The 19,697-nt window shown below is 35.1% G+C and overlaps 1 protein-coding gene across 1 annotated transcript; it reads left to right on the top strand.

Moving 5' to 3' along the window:
• Nucleotides 1-321: 321 nt before the first annotated feature.
• On the top strand, nt 322-19,096 carry AMER3 (APC membrane recruitment protein 3). The gene is made up of 3 exons (XM_014052142.2): nt 322-370; nt 3,033-5,982; nt 15,611-19,096. The coding sequence occupies exon 2, from the start codon at nt 3,044-3,046 to the stop codon at nt 5,966-5,968; it is 2,925 nt and encodes a 974-aa protein (XP_013907617.2). The 5' UTR covers nt 322-370; nt 3,033-3,043; the 3' UTR covers nt 5,969-5,982; nt 15,611-19,096.
• The last annotated feature ends 601 nt before the right edge of the window (nt 19,097-19,697 follow it).

Below are 19,697 nucleotides of genomic sequence, written 5' to 3'. Positions count from 1 at the left end.
TGTGTGTGTATGTGTGTGTAATTATCAGAGAACAACAATATATTTTATTATAGCAGTCAGTATTCATCAGCTACTGCACAGATGGCTTGTAAAAACCTCACTGTTCTAAAATTGGCTACATGTAAAAATTTGAAATTCATGCAGAGAATGACATCTAATACCTGAAGAGACTGAAAGATTGGTTAAAAGAAGCAAGAAGGGGAGAGAGGGAGGGGAAAAAAGAGAGAGGGAGGAGCAAATCCCAGTAAAGAGAAGAAATCAGCTCTTACGAGTCTTGAATATATTTCATGAGCTTCTATATAAAGACACAACAGCCTCAGTAAAAAGGATGTAGTAATAAGGATTTCTGCAGCTGGCATAATAAGACATGGTGAGTGCGATCTTTTGTTGCCTTAACGGGTTGCTACATTTTGGTGCAGGGGTGTGGTGTATTTATTTTTCTTTGTCAGTGCTAGAGTGTTTAGGATTATTTTGAATGAATTGCTTGCCACTGTTTCTTTTTCATATTTTCAACACGCACACATTCTTTGTGTAGAAACTGAACAGCAAGATGATGAGATCTGGTAGGATAAATACTCTATGCCCTTGTACAACAGATTGCTATATGTAACCAGTAATGAAATGCTGATTTTCTCTCAGGTGAATGCAAACAAGTCACGGGGGGGGGGGGGGGGGCTTTCTCTCTGGAGACAAGCTAGAGATTGGATGCTATATTATATGTCGCATGCCATGCAAGTTTCCTTAAGGTGTGAAGGAAAACAAGAGCAACACATCCCTCTGCTTTAGACATGAGGGAGGAGAGGCAGAGACATTTATAAATAATTGGTGCAGAATTTTCACACAAGAGACATCTTGATGTGAAATCAATTAATCCCTCCCCCACATTCCAGTGTACAGTTCCTTTCCAACTGGCCATTTTCACAACTGCAGCAAATGAGTAATTTACTGCAACTCTTCTTTACATGGCTAGTCAGGGTACCAGATAAGGCACTATCCATTGTGCTGATCATCTAGAAATAGTGCCATGCATGTAAAGAAAGAAAAGGGGGAAAGAGCAATGTAGATGCTGCTATTGCGTATTCTACTTTTCAAGGAGAGAAATTAAGATGTTACAACAAAGGGTTTTTTCAAACTACACAATCACATTTATTTAATTAAACCATTGTTTAAATCTTTTTACATTTCTAAAAAGATTAATACTTGTGCAAACATGAAAGCTTAACAGTTTAAAGAATTGGGTTTTTAAAAAATGAGTATTCTGTTTGTTTGAAAAACAATCCAAAGGAGATTCAGATGTTTTGATCCATCTGTGAGAAAATCAGGGGCTGTCCTACAGCAGTTGAAATGAAAATGTTGTTTTACCAAAGAGAGAAAAATGACAAGAGAACCAATGAAATTAAAAAGAACTTCTGCTTCATGGAAGGAGGGTTGTTTTTAAATGTGTGGGAAGTTGTATTGACATAGTTTGTTTAGTAGATATGCACACATACCCAAACATACTATTCCTTTATTTGATTGAAAAAACTAAGAATGCAAAGCTAGTTGTAGAAATACAAACATCGCTTGATACAAAGCATCTCTGAGGGCCCTCTGCAGTGGTGGGTTGCCGATATTTTTACTACCAGTTTGGCACACTCCTGTGTGTGCTCCTGTGTATGCTCCTGTGTGTTCGTGACACTTCTGTGCATGCGCAGAATCATCCTGGTGGGTGGGCAGAGCCTCCCGCTGCCACTACTACCAGTTTGCCCTATCCGGGCCAAACCAGGAGCAACCCACCACTGGTCCTGTGGAAGAACCAGGGGTAGGGGTATCTATGCTTCAGAAAACAAGCTATTCCAGAGGAGTATTATATATGCTACAGAGAATATTATATCAAACTGTAATATGTATTAAACTTACAATAAATAACAATAACTAAAAATTTATTTGTTTAGTTGGAATCAATGGGAATAATTGGAATCGCAATTACAAACTCATAATTACTATTGTAATTTGAATTTGAATTTCAAATCACTTCTGATTTCAAAGAGCATTATCTAAGCATAAGCATGTCAGTTTGAATCCAATATTTACCTTTAGTCTAACACAGTGGTAGTCAACCTGGTCCCTATGCACAAGTGGGCATTCCAGCTTTCATGGTGGGCGGTAGGGGTTTGCTGTAACTCTGCTTTATAAAATTTATAAAGTAAAGTTACTTCCCTACTTTATAAATCACCATCACTGTGGAACCGGTGGGCGGTTAGAAAATTTTACGACTAACAGAGATACAAAAGCGGGCAGTAGGTATAAAAAGGTTGACTAGCCCTGGTCTAACATATTCTGAATTAAGATGAAAATTGTGGACTTAATTATAATTTCCAAAATTGTTCATAAACAAGAGCTAATATGCATTTATACATGGGCCTAACTAATCTAAAAAAGCTAGTCTCAGAACAGTGCTATTCATAAGAACATATTTCAGCTAGAATAGCCATCTGTTTTTGAGAAAGTCATGCTGAAGTAGAAGGGATTTCGGATCATCAATGGGTGGCTGACATGAACTTTTAAAAAGGACACATTTTTAAGAGCTTAGTGACCTGATAGTCTTAGTTGAATCTAGCATGCTGATAGAAATGTATTGCACACAAAACGTAGTTGTTCTACAAAGCAACACTGAAATATTACAATCACAAATGTTAAAGTATGTAGTAAATATATCAGCAGAGACAAGAGATGAGGAGAAATGCTTGATCAATTCCACTTGATCCTGCCAATCCACTATCTGGATTGGATTTAGAAATAATGTATGGACAATTGTTCTTCCTAAACCCTTGACATTTTAGATGTGAGGACAAAGGAAATGGCATATTTTATTTTACTTAGTTCTACTTGAGATACTTAAGTATTTTGCTCCTTTACTTAAACAGGTTTGTTTTATAAATCTGCAATTCTCATTATAGATAAAATATCACAGATAAGTAATGTTGTTATGTTTCCACCAAAGGTAATGTGGTACATACCCTTTAAGTTTTATTCTATTTTTCTAATTATAGGGCCAGCTGTAATGGAGTTCAAAAGAGGAAAAACTTTCATAAAATCTAGCATGCATCTGACTCATGAGAAGCTACCATTAGTGCACATACATCCTAGAGAAAAGGATAATGTCAAAGCAGACATAAAAGAGAAGAGCCAGCTTGATGTTGAAATTCAAAAAGCAACTTTTTCTGCAGATAAAAATGGCAGTTTTCCCAACAGATTAACAAAAACTGGCTCTAGTGAGAGTATACTGTTGCTACCCCAATCTTTCTACAAGCCTGTTAAGAAAAGCAAAACCCATGACTGTGTTCTAGGAGGAATAAACAAAATTGAACCATGCAGCTACAATGATGAAAATTTGAAAGAGGAACATTTAGCTTCTGAAAAAAGCAAAGGAAGACTCATCAATAGTGCCAGCTTTTCTGGGCTTGAAAACACCCAACATTCTAGTGGCAAGAAAGAATCTGTGGTTAACTCAAGCCATTTTTTGAACAGCCCTCAACAGATGATTGATTACCGCAACTTTGTACCCCAAATGCCCTTTGTGCCAGCTGTTGCCAAAAGCATACCTAGGAAGAGAATTTCCCTGAAACGGTCCAAAAAAGGTTTCCGAGATATCTTTCATATTAAAAAAAACAAGCCTGAGAATATTGCCTTGTTTTCAGAAAAGCAAAAAAGGGCATTTCCAGGCTATAAGTCAGAATTGGCAGGAAAGTTTGGTAAATATTTATTCAAAGCTGGTGAAACCTTTTCTACTGACTGCTTGGCACAAGACTTATCTGATGGTGAACTTCAGTCTGAGTCTTCATATGAATATTCAAGTACTTTGTGTGAAGATGTTGCTTCCTTGAAAAGCTTTGATTCTCTCACGGGATGTGGAGAAATCTTTGCAGATGAAAGTTCTGCTCATATGGAATTGGAGGTCAGCAAAGAAATTTTGTTTAGACAATCTCACCAAAAAGAGAATCCTGCCACGGGTTCCTTTCAAGGAGGAGTAGAGCAGCTTGCTTCCCCAGCTCAAAATGAAGCAGCTGATTTTTCCAAACTTTGGGACAATATCAATAAATCTGTGCAATTGCACCAGAAGACATTGTTTGATAGGAGTTTGCTGACTATACCTACCAGTGAGCTGGAAAAAGCAAAGAAGGAAGCCAAAGGCTTAGTGACTGACTTGCTTTCTTCTCCTGATTCTTCTAAAGAAAGCTCCATAGATACAGGGACCCCAAAGAGTGACAACCAGGAATCTATGTCAACTAGTGATGAAGGATATTATGATTCATTTACTCCTGGGCATGATGATGAAATAAGGGAGGTTCAATCCCCTGGAACCCCAACTCAGTTTCCAAGAGACAGTTACAGTGGAGATGCCCTGTATGAACTATTTTTTGATCCTAATGAAGATCAAATCAGTCCAGTTCTAGATGATGATTTATGCTTCTCTGAAAGCATTTCAGAAAAGGCAGTTGAGATACCTTTATCAATTTACAGCTTTCACGTAGGGTCAGAAGAAAATATGGCTTCCCAGCCAACTATTGACATAATCAGTCAGGGATTCCTTCATAGCACATGGAAGGGCAAAGAATGCTTGCTTAAGCTATGTGATACCGAGCTTTCCCTGACCATGGGGATTATCAATTGGCTGCGAAAAAAACCAGGACTGTTTTCCTCCCAAGACTTTCCTAATAATCCTCAGACACAGATGAGAAAAGATGATGAGTCAATGTCTCAATGCATCCCAGATCTTAAAGAAAATAAAAGCAATCCAGGGGCATCTTCAACTGATATCAAAAGTGGAAGCCAGACATATTCAGTAAAAAGAATTGAACATGATCAAAATGATAGCCATGCATGTAGCTTTCTTGAAAGAGAAGAAAATGTGAATGTCATGTCTGAGCTCACAATTGACAATGGCACACCAGGTGACAGACAAAGACTAGAGGACAGTTGGGATGAACTATTGGTAAATTCATCTGAAATAAAGGTGTCTCTCTCAGAAGAATGTACAGATATTAGCATCGAATCTCTGCCACTAGAAGTCTCAAATGAAGATTCAGTTTGTGACATTGTTATGGATAATCATGATGCAGAATCATGTTCTTCTTACATGACTGCAGCAACTTCTCCAGATTCTCTAGAACCCGAAGATGACAGTGAATTAAAGAATCAATCCTGGTCTGTTGAATGTAAGGATCCAATGGAGCCATTGAGCTTTGATCATTCTCAAGGTCCTGTTAGTGAGACTTCAGAGGAGAATAATACTGACATAATGCAGCTTTTAGAACATTGTGTTACTCAAGCTGCTTCTTTAAAGATTGGTTATGATTCTAAAAGCAAGCCTTTCAAAGATAAAGGGACTGGCAATGAAATGAACAATGACATAGCAACAACAACTCAATTTAAAAAACAATCTCAGTTACAAAATGAACATACTGACATAACCCCAAGGCCAAAGTATGTTCTTGGCCATCATGCAAGCCAATATAATCTTCAAACAACAATTGATGCCAAGTCTTCATATCTTAGGAGTCAGAAAGAAAATATCATTTGTTCTGAAGATGAAAAAAACTTAAGTATCTTAGATCGTGTGGGTCAAATTACAAAGAATAAACTAATGTTTGAATATGCTCAACTGAATAGTCAAGCCTTGTCTTACATCAAAGATTTCAGAGTTGAACGTAATACTCAGAAGTCTTCTCCAATGTCAGACATTTGCAGACCTACATTTTTACCATTCTTCAGTTCCATTTGCTCAGATTCAGCCAATCAATTGTCACAATCTTTGTGCAAAAGGTTCCGTTCATTGGGGAAGGATTCATACAATCAAGGGATTATACAACCTGACCTGCCTTTTGATAGCTATTCAAAATTACAGTGTAAAGTATTACCACAGGTTGCTTCACTTTCAAAGGATGATGTCAAAGACAGGACAATAATGGAGAAAAACCAGGAGTAACTGGCTGAAATAAGGTGAGTTTTTGAAGTAAAATCAATCTTGCATTGAGGAAAAAATACAAGGCTAACCAAATATGTTTAGGAATTCTATTATTATTATTATGCCTTTATTCTTTACTCCCTTTCTGAAACTCCATGGTTAAAAAGAGAAAGAGAAATAAATCACAAGAAATGCATTTACGTATTTGCAAAAACAAGAAATCTGTTATCTAGGTGTTTGTAATGTCCATATTAGACATTTATGGCATATAAGAAAATTCATTCTTCTGTAATTATTTTTTGCTTACTCATGTGGAAATGACTTATGTTGACCATTTGTGGAGTAAATAAATCAGAAGTAATTTGACACATGCAATTATATTTCTATAATTAATGTTGAAACTAAGAATCAATGCTGGCGATCAATGGGGTGACAGATGTCGCAGCCAGATCGCCCTCACATCCAGAAACTAAGATTGTATTGCACACAAACACACAAACTTCTCATATTTTAAGCAGTTCCCATTTAGCTGGATAAAAATTAAATTGCTTTTTGATTTTTTTTTAAGAAAAGAATTTTGACTAAATTCATATGGGTAAAGTGTTATCTTAACTTTCTTTACATAAGAAAGTTTCTCCCAATGTGCAACTTCTCTGGTTTACTACACATCAATATCCCTAATCCAAAACATCATTGATGTCTAAAATGAAATAAGCATTTCATTTTCAAATGAAATTCAATGCATAATAAGCATAATTCAATGTTTACTAATAGAACTTCACAGCAAATATATCTTTTGTGAAAAACTAAGGAAAAAGCAATTGTTATCGCTTTTAATTACTAATTATTCAAACATGTAGAAAGGTACATATATAGCAAGTGTGCATATTATGATCTGACTTGCATATTATGTGAGATCAAATAAAGCGTGTCTCATGACTCACTACATCATAGATACACAACATGTGCAAAGGGAGGGAGGGAAAAGCGGGATGGTGATGGGAGGGTGGTGGTGGTTGTGTGGCCAGATAAAGATTCTTTTTTGGCTATTTCCTGGTTTCTGTTTCCTGAATAAGAATACAGAATATTAAGGAGCATGCTCAGTGATCAACTAGCCAGCAACTTTCATAGAAAAGTAGAGAAAAAGCAATTATTTCATAGGTGGGAAGGGTATTAATTAGTTTTAGAAATATTAATGTTTTATTTAATAAGTGACAATGGGAAATATACTATATTTGTTTTAAAGAAAAATAAATTCTCAATACAGATGGAAAGGGCATAAAATGTTGAACTAAATCATGATTGATTTAATTACACAACATTTTTATTAACATCAATTAATTATTTTTTATTACACTTCTATATGCAGGCCACTGAAACAGTTATGAAGATCTCATAAATATATGACATCCTGATGCCATATTTTTATGAGATAAATATAAACATATATAAATATATCAGAGAGATTGGAGGAACTGAATATGTACAGCCTGGAGCACAGGAAGGAAAAGAGTGACATGATTGAAACCTATAAATATATTAAGGGTGTGAAAAACATTCTAGAAGGCAGTATTTTCAATATTAAGCAAAAACAAAGAACACAGGGGCATAACCTCAAACTGATGGGAGCAAAGGTCAAGAGTAATATTAGTAAGTATTACTTTACAGAAAGAATAATGGAAACTTGGAATCAACTTCCAGCAGAAGTAGAGAGTCAATCGGGAATAATAGAGTTTAAACATGCTTGGAATAAACACATCCATCCTGCAACAACAATAAAAAATGAAGTAAAATATTAAAATATTAGTTAATTAAAAAGAAAATAGAAACTCAAACTTGATGAACCACTCCCATTAGTTTTTTTATGTTTCTGTTTCTATTGCAGCCTGCAACAGTAGTTCATGAGATGTACTGCAAACAGACATTATAGAACTTGGGGCATTTTCTAATATGCTCTTTTCTAGCAGCTGTAGCATGCCACCATTTGTCAATAAAATTGCCTCTCAGTTAGTGCAATCCTATAACAAGCTATGCAAAATTAAATGCCAGTGGGGCTTGTAACTGTGTATAGGACTGCAATGTTAATGTTCCTTTCCCCTCCCCCACCTAGTTTTGCTGTCTGAGAAAGGATACTGTGTACATTAAGATTTATCATAAATGCTGATTTAAAATGTTGGTGTAATCTCTGGTTACATCAGCATTTAATCTATTAGTAATTTTAGCACATCTCTGACTAATTGCTTTTGATTACCTGCTAAACACTTATTACTTGAAATATTTCAAAGAAAGGACCTAGAGCTCAACAAGAATGCTTGTGATATATCCAGATTTCAACTCACATAGAGATTACTTTTAGGATCACCTCAGATATGGGTTTTTCATTTACCATATTTTGAATGTCTGTGTATGTTTACACCTTAAGTACATACATTAAGATTTTTTCCCCAGTATTTTGTAAATTGTTTTATATTCTTACAAAGAACACATTACTTTGATACCATTAATATGTTAATAATGTGTTTTTAGACAGGAAAGATAACAGATGAAGTGTGATGAGGTTTATCAGTTAATAAATTTCTTTCTCAAAGCTGAAATACAATTGTGAACAACAATCCAGATCTTACTCCTTAATATAGTTGGCATTTGCATTTGCTATTTATTTTCCAATTTTTAAAGAAAGGCTCAAAGTTTCTTCACAACGGAAGTAGGAAAATAATTTAAAGTAATCTCAATTTATAGAAAAACATGAAGATTAGTCACTGATGCCAGTATCTCAGAAAGGATCTCAGGTTAAAATGATAGCACCTTTTAAAATCATAAATATACTTATTCATAGGGGACACGGTGGTTCAGGGACTAAGATGCTGAGCTTGTCGATCAGAAAGGTCAGCAGTTTGGTGGCTTGAATCCCCAGTGTCACATAACAGAATGAGCTCCCGTTACTTGTCCCAGCTTCTACCAACCTAGCAGTTTGAAAGCATGTAAAAATGCAAGTAGAAAAATAGGAACCACCTTTGGTGAGAACGTAATGGCGTTCCGTGCACCTTTGGCGTTTAGCCATGCTGGCCACATGACCACAGAGACATCTTCTGACAGTGCTGGCTCTTCAACTTTGAAACAGAGATGAGCACCATCTCCTAGAGTCGGGAATGACTAGCACATATGAGCGAGGGGATCCTTGACCTTTTACTTTACTTATTCATAGAGGTAGACTGGGAATAGAGAAAAGACTAGGAAGCAATCTTATCAATTTTCCTACTGGTAAATTTGAAAATTTTTGACTGACTACCAATTGATGCAATCATTTTGTGTATGAGGAAGTCCACCATAATGGCAATTATTTTGCGAAAAGACGTACAAGAGATTCCTAATTTGTTCACTAGCCAAGAAAAGTTGTTTTTTTTCTAAACTGCACCAGGATGGTGCTATATAGCATGAAATGTAGAAGCAAAGCAGATTGAAAGATAACTAATATTTAGAAATCAATTGCACATAACAGTTATGCTTTTTGTGAGCCACTATAGAAATGAATTGCACATAACCATTATGCTTTTTGTGAGCCACTATAGAAATGCCGTAATGCAGCTTTTAATCATCATCATCATCTTAGCTATTATCTATCCACTGCAGGATGAAGTCTTTTCTGCTTGTTTCCAACCTATATGGTCCTGAGCTTTCTTTGTCAAATTGGGCCGGCAATACTTGCTGATGTCATCAATCCATCTTGTTTTGGTCTCTTTTGTGGACACTTTTTATGAAGTGGGAATCCATTCTATGACTGCCTTGGTCCACCTGCCAATAATTCTTCTTGCTATGTGACCAGCCCATTTGAATTTCAATTATTTTACTCTCTTAATATAATATACTTTCATTTGTTCTGTAATCCATGTGCAGGTCTTTCTATCTTGTCTTGTAATGCCAAGTGTGTATCTTTCCATGTCTGTTTGCACCACTCACAGTTTTCATATCGATTGTGAGGTTAGGGTACATGTTTCACTGATATATATTAGGGCAAGTAGCACACATTGATTGAAAACTTTTCTCCTCAGGCATATAAAGAGGATGTTCTTGAAAATTATGCTTAGCTTGCAAAATGCCTGCCAACCACATTTAACATGCTGTTCAATTCCCTTTATTGTTTCAGCTTCAATTGAGATCCATTGGCCAAGTTATATATAGTGGTCTACTACACCTACTTTTTCTCCAAATATATATATTTTCTTTCCTTTGTGAATTTATTAAACACCTTTTAATTTAGCTTTTAATATAGTTTTAAAAATAAATTTTAATTTGAAATATAAGTTTTAATGTAGTTTTAATATATTTTTTCCTCTAAAATTTAGATTGAAATTGTAAATTTTGTTCTTAAATGCCAAGACGTGTACTATTTAAAAACCCAATAAAATTGTAATAAAAGTAGTAAAAATATATGGAAGAATTCTAGATACTTAGGAAACAAAAAACCCATTTATTTCTATAGTGTTGATGCTTCTTGGTCTTTATTAAAGCATTACTCCTGGTGGAAAAATTACAGCTTCCTGGTCAATAGGACAAGGCTTTTATCTTTTTTAGCTAATGTTGTATTTCTCAACTTTCAGAACTTTAAGTTGTGTGGATTGTAAGTTGCTGGCTGGGGAATTCTGGGGGATGAACTCCCCACAACTTAAAGTTATTAAGTTTGAGAAACACTGAGGTAATGCCTATGTTTCAGGCAGCCACTAAAACATAGGGACAAGGATCAGTTTTAAAAAATGGTACAGTAACTGAACTTTCTAATAGCATTTTCTGGAGAATATAGTTCAGTTCAGAGATGCATTGCTCCCGGATTGGCCCAGATCAGGTGAGCTGATAGTGGCGGCAGGAGGCTCTGCCCACTCGTCCGGATGCTTCTGCGCATGCCCAGAAGTGTTGTGTGTGTGTACAAGCAGGAGTGAACCAGTAGCGCTGGGATTTGCAACCCACCTCTGGTTCAGTTCATATATACAGAGACACATAAGATAGTCAGGTCCATTCACATAGGTCCCTTCAGGTAAGATTTGCTTCAAGGTAGGAAGTTTCTTGTAAACCAAAGTTCCTGGTGATGCATCAAATTTTATTCATATCCAAATAGATGCACAGCTGCGGAAAGAGGGGTACAGCTGGTATTAAAAGCAATGCTGAGGGTGGGGATTCCGTATTTGAACATCTGACATCAAATGCTTTGCCCTGATAATGATTTGATACAGGATACACATCTCTGTTATAAGCCTCAGTTATTATCTTCTAACTAGAGAAGCTATATTGATTAGTGGTAGGCCCAAGGCTCTGACAGTAGTTTGAGCGTCATCTAGCATCTGCCCAGACAGGGAAAAAAAAGATGCTAGATTAAACAATTTTATACTTCATTAAACATCACTCTTTCAGCCGTGGTTTTGACTCATCGTACTGCTAGCATCTAACCTAGTCACTGCTTGCCATTCCTGCAATATTTCCCCTCCCTGACCTGGCTAAAGGATGTTTATTATCCTTATATTTAGGTTTAAAATAGGATTTCCCCACAATTGGTTCAATTACATATTATGGAGATTATTATAGCCTCTTAACTGCCACCCAATCCTTATAGTGATCAAAGACAAAAAGAAAAAGAAATGCATTATTGCAGACCTTTCTCAAAATAACTCCTTACATCTCTATGCAGAGGCAGGTTTCCATGGCGACAAGTTTAGAGAGCTGGCTTTGCAAACTCTGGCAGTAGTTCACCAAACGGTTGCCACGGACTTGAAGTCAGGATATGTTATACACACCTTTTCTTTCTCTTGGAAAATATGCGTTCAAAAGGGTATGTGGCAATTTTATTTAAGGGATGGGACACAAATAGCAGAAACAGAGTTATCTTTATATTAACATAAGTAAGCATTGAGCGAAAGAGTAGATCTTAGCCATAGACTGATACTGATACACATACTTTCTTTTCATTCAAATTAAACATTTTAAATAAATTACTGCCGTAGCATTTACCTAAAGATTATTCAAAATAGGCTGCTATGGACTCAAGAACGATGTAAGGACAAATATGGAGAAGATTTAATGTTTTGTGGTTGATTGTACAATCCATGAAAATGGGAATGGTGAAAAAGGAAAATTGCCTGAGGCATATCTTCTAGTTTAATAGGAGATGCCAAATTCAACAAAAACATTATTACATTTTGCTATTGAGAGGTTTCTGAATTGTTTTAATTAATTTTTATTTTTTTCTAGAAAGTATATGCATTTGAATTGAAGATAATTTATGTAAAAAAATCATTTTAGGAAGTTACTGGTAAATTGGAAATGTATAAATAGTGGCAAATTATATACCAAAGTGTAAATGCTAAGACAAACGCACACAAAAATGGATACATATCTTTATGATAACTTTTAAGAAACTGTAGATTTTTATAGGAATAGGATTAAATAGATTCAATATATTTCTTGATTTAAAGAAAAGAATATATCTAATTTTTATTCCATTTGGGAACCACTTGTGGATTTTGTGCTTGTGATGGAAAAAAATGAAACTTTGATGTTGTTTTAATGATTAGATAGGTTCATTGTTATAGAAATGGCTAGTATTACCCCATACTCTCTTCCCCTTTGCCTAGTTTCACATTATTTTTATTTTCTTTTGTATTTTATATTGTGATAAACTAATAAACATTTATAAAAAAGAAACAGGATTAAATAAACTTGAAAACAATTAAAACTGGAGTAAAAATCGCAATTGATTGGGTTGTTGGGATCTGGCTGGGGTAGGGAGTAATGTAGGGTTCATCTGTAGCAAGATAGAATGGCTTTGGTGGTTTGATTCTCTTAGTTCCAGGAATTTGTTATTTTTAGGTTTAAATGGGTTAGTACTGTATTTGGAATCTGTGTGCAACCTGGGTGTTTTGCTGGACCCTCAGCTCCTGTTCAATGAACAGGTAACAGCTGTAGCCTTTTCACAGGTTCAGCTAGGAGCCCTGGTGGCATAGTAGTTAGAATGCAGTATTGCAGGTCAACTCTGCCCACAGTCTGGAGTTCGATCATGAGGGGATTCAAGGTTAACTCAACTTTCCATCCTTCCAATGTTGGTAAAATGAAGACCCAGATTGTTGGGGGAAATATATTGAGGTTGTAAACTTGCCAAAGAGTGCTATTGCTAGTGCTCTTGGTGTGCCAGTTATGCTCTGTCCTGGAGTGAAAGAATCTCCTCAGAATCACTGTATGGAGCTATTCTTGAAGACCATCCAGAAACAGCAGCTGTTCCACATGAACAATGAGGGGGAATGCCCTTGTGATATGCCCTGTTACATAAGCTGCACTGGTAAGCAATCTTTCCATATTAGAATTAAACCCCAAGGGATAAGAGAAAATTCTTGTCATGGAATTTTTCTGTTGTGTTGGTATTCTCATTACTAATGGAGAAAACATCTTTGAAAAAACAGTTTTTCCAGAAGACAGGTAGAATATAACATCATTATTTATGTATCTGACAGGAAGTCACATAGAAGAACAAGAAGACCTATTCTCTATTACTCTACAGCAGAGTTCCCTAACCTTTTCAGCTTTGCAGACTGGTGAGGGAGGGAGGGGAGATGAGATGGATGGTTCCGTGTTGGTGGCTGACAAGTGTACATGAACGCAGCTCCATTTGTGCAAGTGGTGGGCATGTGCACCTACCTATTCCCATGTGTTGTATTTTTATATTGTAAATTCTTATGGACAACAAAGCAGTTACAACCTATTTATCAGCAGAGGGGCAGGATATCTCTAACATTATTTGAATCTAATTTATTTACTGGCAATTAAGTTATAACCAAAGCAAAGGAGTGGCAAAGAAAATAATAGAAAAAATAGCACTAAATAACAAAAGCAACCCCAACCAAACCTACAAACCTCTCCCTGTAGTTCTGCAATTTGCTGTGTAAAGCAGTGTTTTAGATTATTTTAACTTATTGACACTCTTCTTTAGTTACATACTTACATATAAATATACAATTTTAAGTGTAATACATTTAAATATTTATTTTAAAAATGTAATAAGGTTTACCTACATTTCCCCCAGTTTTTGATGCAGTTTTTAAAAACTTTTAACGGATAGGAAAACACTAGAACAAATAGCAACTCCTACATAATGACTTAAGAACAATTGTGAAACAAAGTATGTTCAAAAACAAAGTCAGCAGAAGAAAATTTAGAAACTAGCATTACTAGCAAAAAGCAAAAATTGAAAGGGAGGACTAAAAAAGGTTAACCATGATCAAGAACAAATGCACTAAATAATTTAATAATTATATAAGAAATAATTTTCCTCATTTAGTGACCACAGTTGGGACAGACAACTTGGTTGTTAAGCAAAGCTGTTAGTAAAGAAAATCATGACTGAGTTTATGATCTTACTTTGACTTCCTTTGTTTTGCAGACATGATCAATAATGCGTTCAACACCTGGCAAAGTATCCTAAAAGGAATTTGCTTTGTATATAAAATTTGCTTTATGTGAGCTAGAGCTTTGTGGGATTGCTTCAGTCTAGCTGCTACAAGGACTGGTACCTTGTATATCATATATGAGCCTTATGTATCATATTTGTTTAGAAATTGGACTTAACATGAACCCAGTCATTTGGCTTATATATTACCTCTACCACTAGCTTATATATTACCTCTACCACTGAATAAATCAAGGTTAAGGCAGATCATGATTTAGTTATGGTGAACCCAGCCATTTTGTATGAAGGTTTTGCATATTACATTTTGTAGGCTAACTCGTGGAAGGGAGGCAAAGTCTTCTTGTCAATACTCTGAACAGTCTGGCTGGAGACTTTTTAAAATTTAAAATAAATATTTAAATTTGTTAATATATTCATCTGAATTTGATTTTCAAGCTCTTATGATCACAAACCCTGATTTTTTATAAACAACTGCATGGAATTATTATTTATTTGAGGAAACATTGTCCAGTTTTGCATATGATAACCCACCTTTCATCTTTCCTGTCCTGCATTGCAGATGAGGCCTTGTATATAGTTAGTCATATTATAATTCAAACTATTTGAGCTGAGTATGTGTTGAAGCAATAACACAGTTTTAGAGGGCATGCCAAATTCATACAAAACTGATTATTTTCTTCCTTTTAATGTTAGAGAAAAGGTACCGAGAAATCAGAGGCATAATGAATTGCTTAGCTTCATTTCTCATTCTGGTTTCTAAATGTATAATATTTTATCTGTATTCAACAATATTAGAAATTGTGGAATGTAATGGCAGAAGTTGCTTGTCCCATTTTTTTTTGAAAGGCTACAACTACATAAACAGGTATAAGTAGCTACTACTGCTATAGGTCAACTTGAGGAAGAAGCTGGTATTGTATGTTCTGTAGCATACAAGTGGGGTATATTTGTTAGAGAACAGACTTCCATCAGTTACACTATTGGACCATTTTTTTCAGTTCAGTTATTTATGTGGTAAACAATATATTCTGAATATACAATAAAATAGATTTTGATCAATGTAATATTCTTCCCTGAAACAATATAATTGTAGAACAGAATTCCTCTAACACTTGCCCTCATAATATAATAATCACAATACTCCTGACAAAGTCCAAGCTGTAAATGTGGTCTATTAAAACACTATATAATAAAGAAATATGTTCTTCATTTTCCAGGTATAACTCTAAAGAAAACTGCCCTTCCTCTCCATTCTATAAAAAATGAATTTCTTCTCAAGTGAGGTAAGAAACTGGTGCCACCAATGACAGAAAACTAATGAAGATACATCTGTGGATAATCGTGTTCCTCTTAATCTCCTACCAGAAGAATTTGGATTTAAATAATTTAAATAATAGAATATTCTTGTTATTTTATTCATTGAATGCATCTGACAAATGAAAGGAGAAACCTAGATTTAGGAACTGGTCCTGCTGAGTCAAATGTAAATGCCTTTTATTTTTAGAATACAGGTATATCCTTTCCTCATAATTCTATTTGATGTGGGCAATTTTGAGAAATTTCAGAACATGTAAGGATATATGCCACGATTCCTATTAAAAACACTACCCCAGCCCAGATAAGATTGTTGTTTGCATACAAAGGATGCAAATGAATGTATTCCTAAACATTTAAGGATTTCTGCATGCAAATGGGTGCTTCATAACTTTTAACATAGATGAAACCTTGCCAAGAAATGAGCTAATATGATGATAATCAGCAATGCATCTGCATCCAGCTTTCACTTTTCTTCTTTCCCATCCACCACAAATGGCTGATACAGTTCTTGATTGTACTTCAGCTCACAAATAAGTCTTTTTTCATATCAGGGAATGACTCCTAAAGAGCCATGGCGATATGTATGTAATACTAGATTAAAGACCATTTTCCATTGAAATACAGTTTAATACTATTGGTTATACCACGATTCACCATTGTGCCTGATTTTAATCATTTGAGCCCATGTGATTTCATCTACAATACAGCTGATTAGCCCAAACTACTGTACACATAATATCAGGCATTAGAGGTATTTAAAACCCATCTCCTGAATTTGATAGGAAAACTTAGATGGAAAATGAGATTCAAGCAGTAAATATTATATATGTGAGAACTTCCCTCCTATTTATGCTCTTGAAGTTTCTTTGTGTCAACCCCTGCCTAATTTTATTTCCATCTATCTCACTTCCCATATCAGGATCTCTGTTGGGAAGAGTGGGGTTACTATAGTTGGATTTCAAAAACAAATGCCAGGGCACTATCTCATGTTATGGGAGCAAATGACAGAGCAATGAACATCAGGAAGATTGGAGGCACGTACAAAGCTGTTCTCTGTTCTTCTTTTAAAAGCGCATTGTAGTCAAAGTTTGGTCAGCTGAGCAAGAGCATGGTTTTCTTAATATTTTTCTTTGAAAATATAATTCCAGAACATGGTGCCTATTTCCAAGAGAAATAGTTAAAGTTGCATCTATTGCTGTCCAGAGGAGTTTATTGTTAAGAGTCTAAGATTATCTAAATGCCTCAGTGGCTGGGAAAAAAGTGTCTTCTGAGAGGTAAACTGTGAGTGAATTTAGTTTTGTGTTTCAGACTTGGCACTCTTTTTGTTCATCAGAACCCCCTTTGGATATGATCTGACTTGTTAAATATGATGAATTGTAAATAAAATCTCTGTTGCCATAAAGTCTTTCTTCAAGTGGAAGGAGAATGTTCTGCAAGAGATTTCATTTCCATCATGGATTTACAGTGTTGTATTAGTTCCAATCATACAGGATATAATTTTTCTTTCTATAATATCAGCCAATGCTAACACGATTGAAGAAATTACATGTGAAACAGCAGCAGTAAAAAGATATGTGCACAGACAAATGCTGCTTTCGCGCTCGGCAACAATGGTGACCCTGTTCTAATTCATGTGCCAGATTTTCACTGGATATAAAAGAAAATTCATGCCAAGACTACAATATCTGAATGTTCACTTAATGTTGCAATATGTTTTGCACTGGAAGGAATGCATTCTCAGGACACTAATCTTTTTCTCTACTCTGTTAAATTAGTTTATGTCCAAACTAAAGTTTTTAAAAGTTGCAAGTCAAAGCCTGAATAAATATTCTTCTGAGGCACAAACTTTTTCTCCTAGTGCTTGCATATATCTTTTTTAGTCTGCTTCTGCTTTTGCTTCACTTCATTTGATTAATTTTTACTGTACATATTATGTAGGAGCCTCTTTCCTAAACCAGGAATTTAGTACTTTTAGTTGGGTTTCTCCAGACTTAGAAAAATTAGAGCCAAAATAGAGATCATTTTTTTCTGGGTATTTTACCTCATATTCCAGCATAGCTTCCTCGGTACAATAATTAATGGTGACTTCTTAACAATATTTAGTCTGTACAGAATTTGAATTCTGTGGGTTAGTTGTTCATTGGATGCTTCTAGGAAAGTATCAGCTTATTGGTGATTGGGAATGGTGTTAGTTTTATTCTAATTGGTCTGTCTTATCAACTAGTGGTTGTGCATGGTTTGAATTACCTGAACAGAGTAAAGTGCATCCAGTTCCATCAATTTGTTGATGGCTCCTTTATTTCGATGCCAGCCTTCCATGAATTGTCTGACCTTTCTGCTGTTGGCATGCTTACTGGTCTCTCTCAGTCTGGATAACCCAACTAAAATACGAATACAGTAACAAATCTGGGCTACCATCATCCCAAGAAATCACTAGTAACTTCTTCAGTAAAATTTCTTTGCATAGCATATTAAGAATAAGATTGATGTTTTGAAGTTAGCTGTGTATGTTATGCTTACTGAGTATCCCACTCTACAAAAATGTTATCAATTGGCTTAAGCACTATGTAAATAAATACAATTTTATCTCAGAATGTCTATATAACATTTGAACTATTCTCCTCATGTTGTATCAGATGTATAAAATTATACTTGCTGTATTACAGTGGTTAGTTAATTGCATATCCACATTACTTGATGTTTATTTTAAGATGATTTTGATGTTTGCTTTGGATATTATTTATAATGTGCCTTTGTCTCTGTCATTATTCAATAACTGCCAGTGCTACTAATTGTTCTTACTATTATTATTTCATGAAGTTATCCATTTTATATTGAAATAAATATTGGGCCTATTTATTTCTGCCATTATGACAAATGAAGAAACAAATTCTAAGTGAATGCAGTAACATGACTGCAAAGCAAAATATGGGAATAAATATAAATAGTGGCACTAGTGATAACTGTGCTTTTTCATGTAATAACATAGAGGAGGCAATTGAAGTTTCAGCACTATAGCTCCCATACAGAGTTGTAGAGTTTCTTCTTTCTGGCAGAGAATGTGTAGCAATAGCACTTAGACTTATATACCACTTCACAGTGCTTTACATACCTCTCAGAGTCAGTTTACAGAGTAAGCATATTGCCCCCAACAATCTGGGTCTTCATTTTACTGACCTTGGAAGGATGGAAAGCTGAATCAGCCTTGAGCCAGTGAGATTCGAACTGCTGAACTGCTGGCAATTGGCAGTCAGCAGGATTAGCCTGCATACTGCATTCTAATTCCAACCATTGCACCACCATGGCTCTTGAAGCTGATATCTTGAATATTACCTGGACAGTGGATATATCAGTCATCGTCATCATCATCATCATCATCATCATCATCATCATCATCATCATCATCATCATCATCATCCTGCTTATGTGCATGAATGAACAATTTCAGTTGGGAACCTTCATATTTGCTGGTTGTTGTATATAGTCCTTTTTTTAGAACTACAAACATTGTATCTGATACATTTTTTAAATGGTTGTCACAAATATCCATATTCCAAATTCCATTCATCAAGGAAACAATATTGTTTGAACGGTCCACAATATGAATGGAAGCAAACATACTTTCTTGCATTCATACACATTTATGAATCAACTTTCATTATCTGTACCATATTTATGTATGTAATCATATGTATATAATCAATCTTGAAAAATGTAGTAAGAAAGGAACAAAGTGATATTGTCTTCTTCAATTTTATCTCCAAAAAAGCCCATATGATCATGTAGGATAGGCTGAGTGATGTTTACTAAGTAGAGACTGGAATTTGAATCATGCTAATCCTAATCCACTCCTAACTATTATTCCAAACAACTTTGGCTATGACAGGATGGAATTAGTTTATATTAAAGTATTAAATAGTTTATGGTCAAAACCACTGAGAGGATGATAAGGCACCTACATTATATAATGTATATATTTATTCTTTA

The sequence above is a fragment of the Thamnophis sirtalis genome, unplaced genomic scaffold (genome assembly GCF_051295495.1).
Source record: "Thamnophis sirtalis isolate CommonGarterSnake01/CBP01778 unplaced genomic scaffold, rThaSir2_p1.2 scaffold_11, whole genome shotgun sequence".
Taxonomy (NCBI): Eukaryota; Metazoa; Chordata; class Lepidosauria; order Squamata; family Natricidae; genus Thamnophis; species Thamnophis sirtalis.
This window is presented reverse-complemented; position numbering and strand designations above follow the sequence as displayed.

Excerpts from the sequence above, each read along its gene's own strand:
- AMER3 (XM_014052142.2), top strand. The coding sequence starts at position 3,044 with ATGGAGTTCAAAAGAGGAAAAACTTTCATAAAATCTAGCATGCATCTG.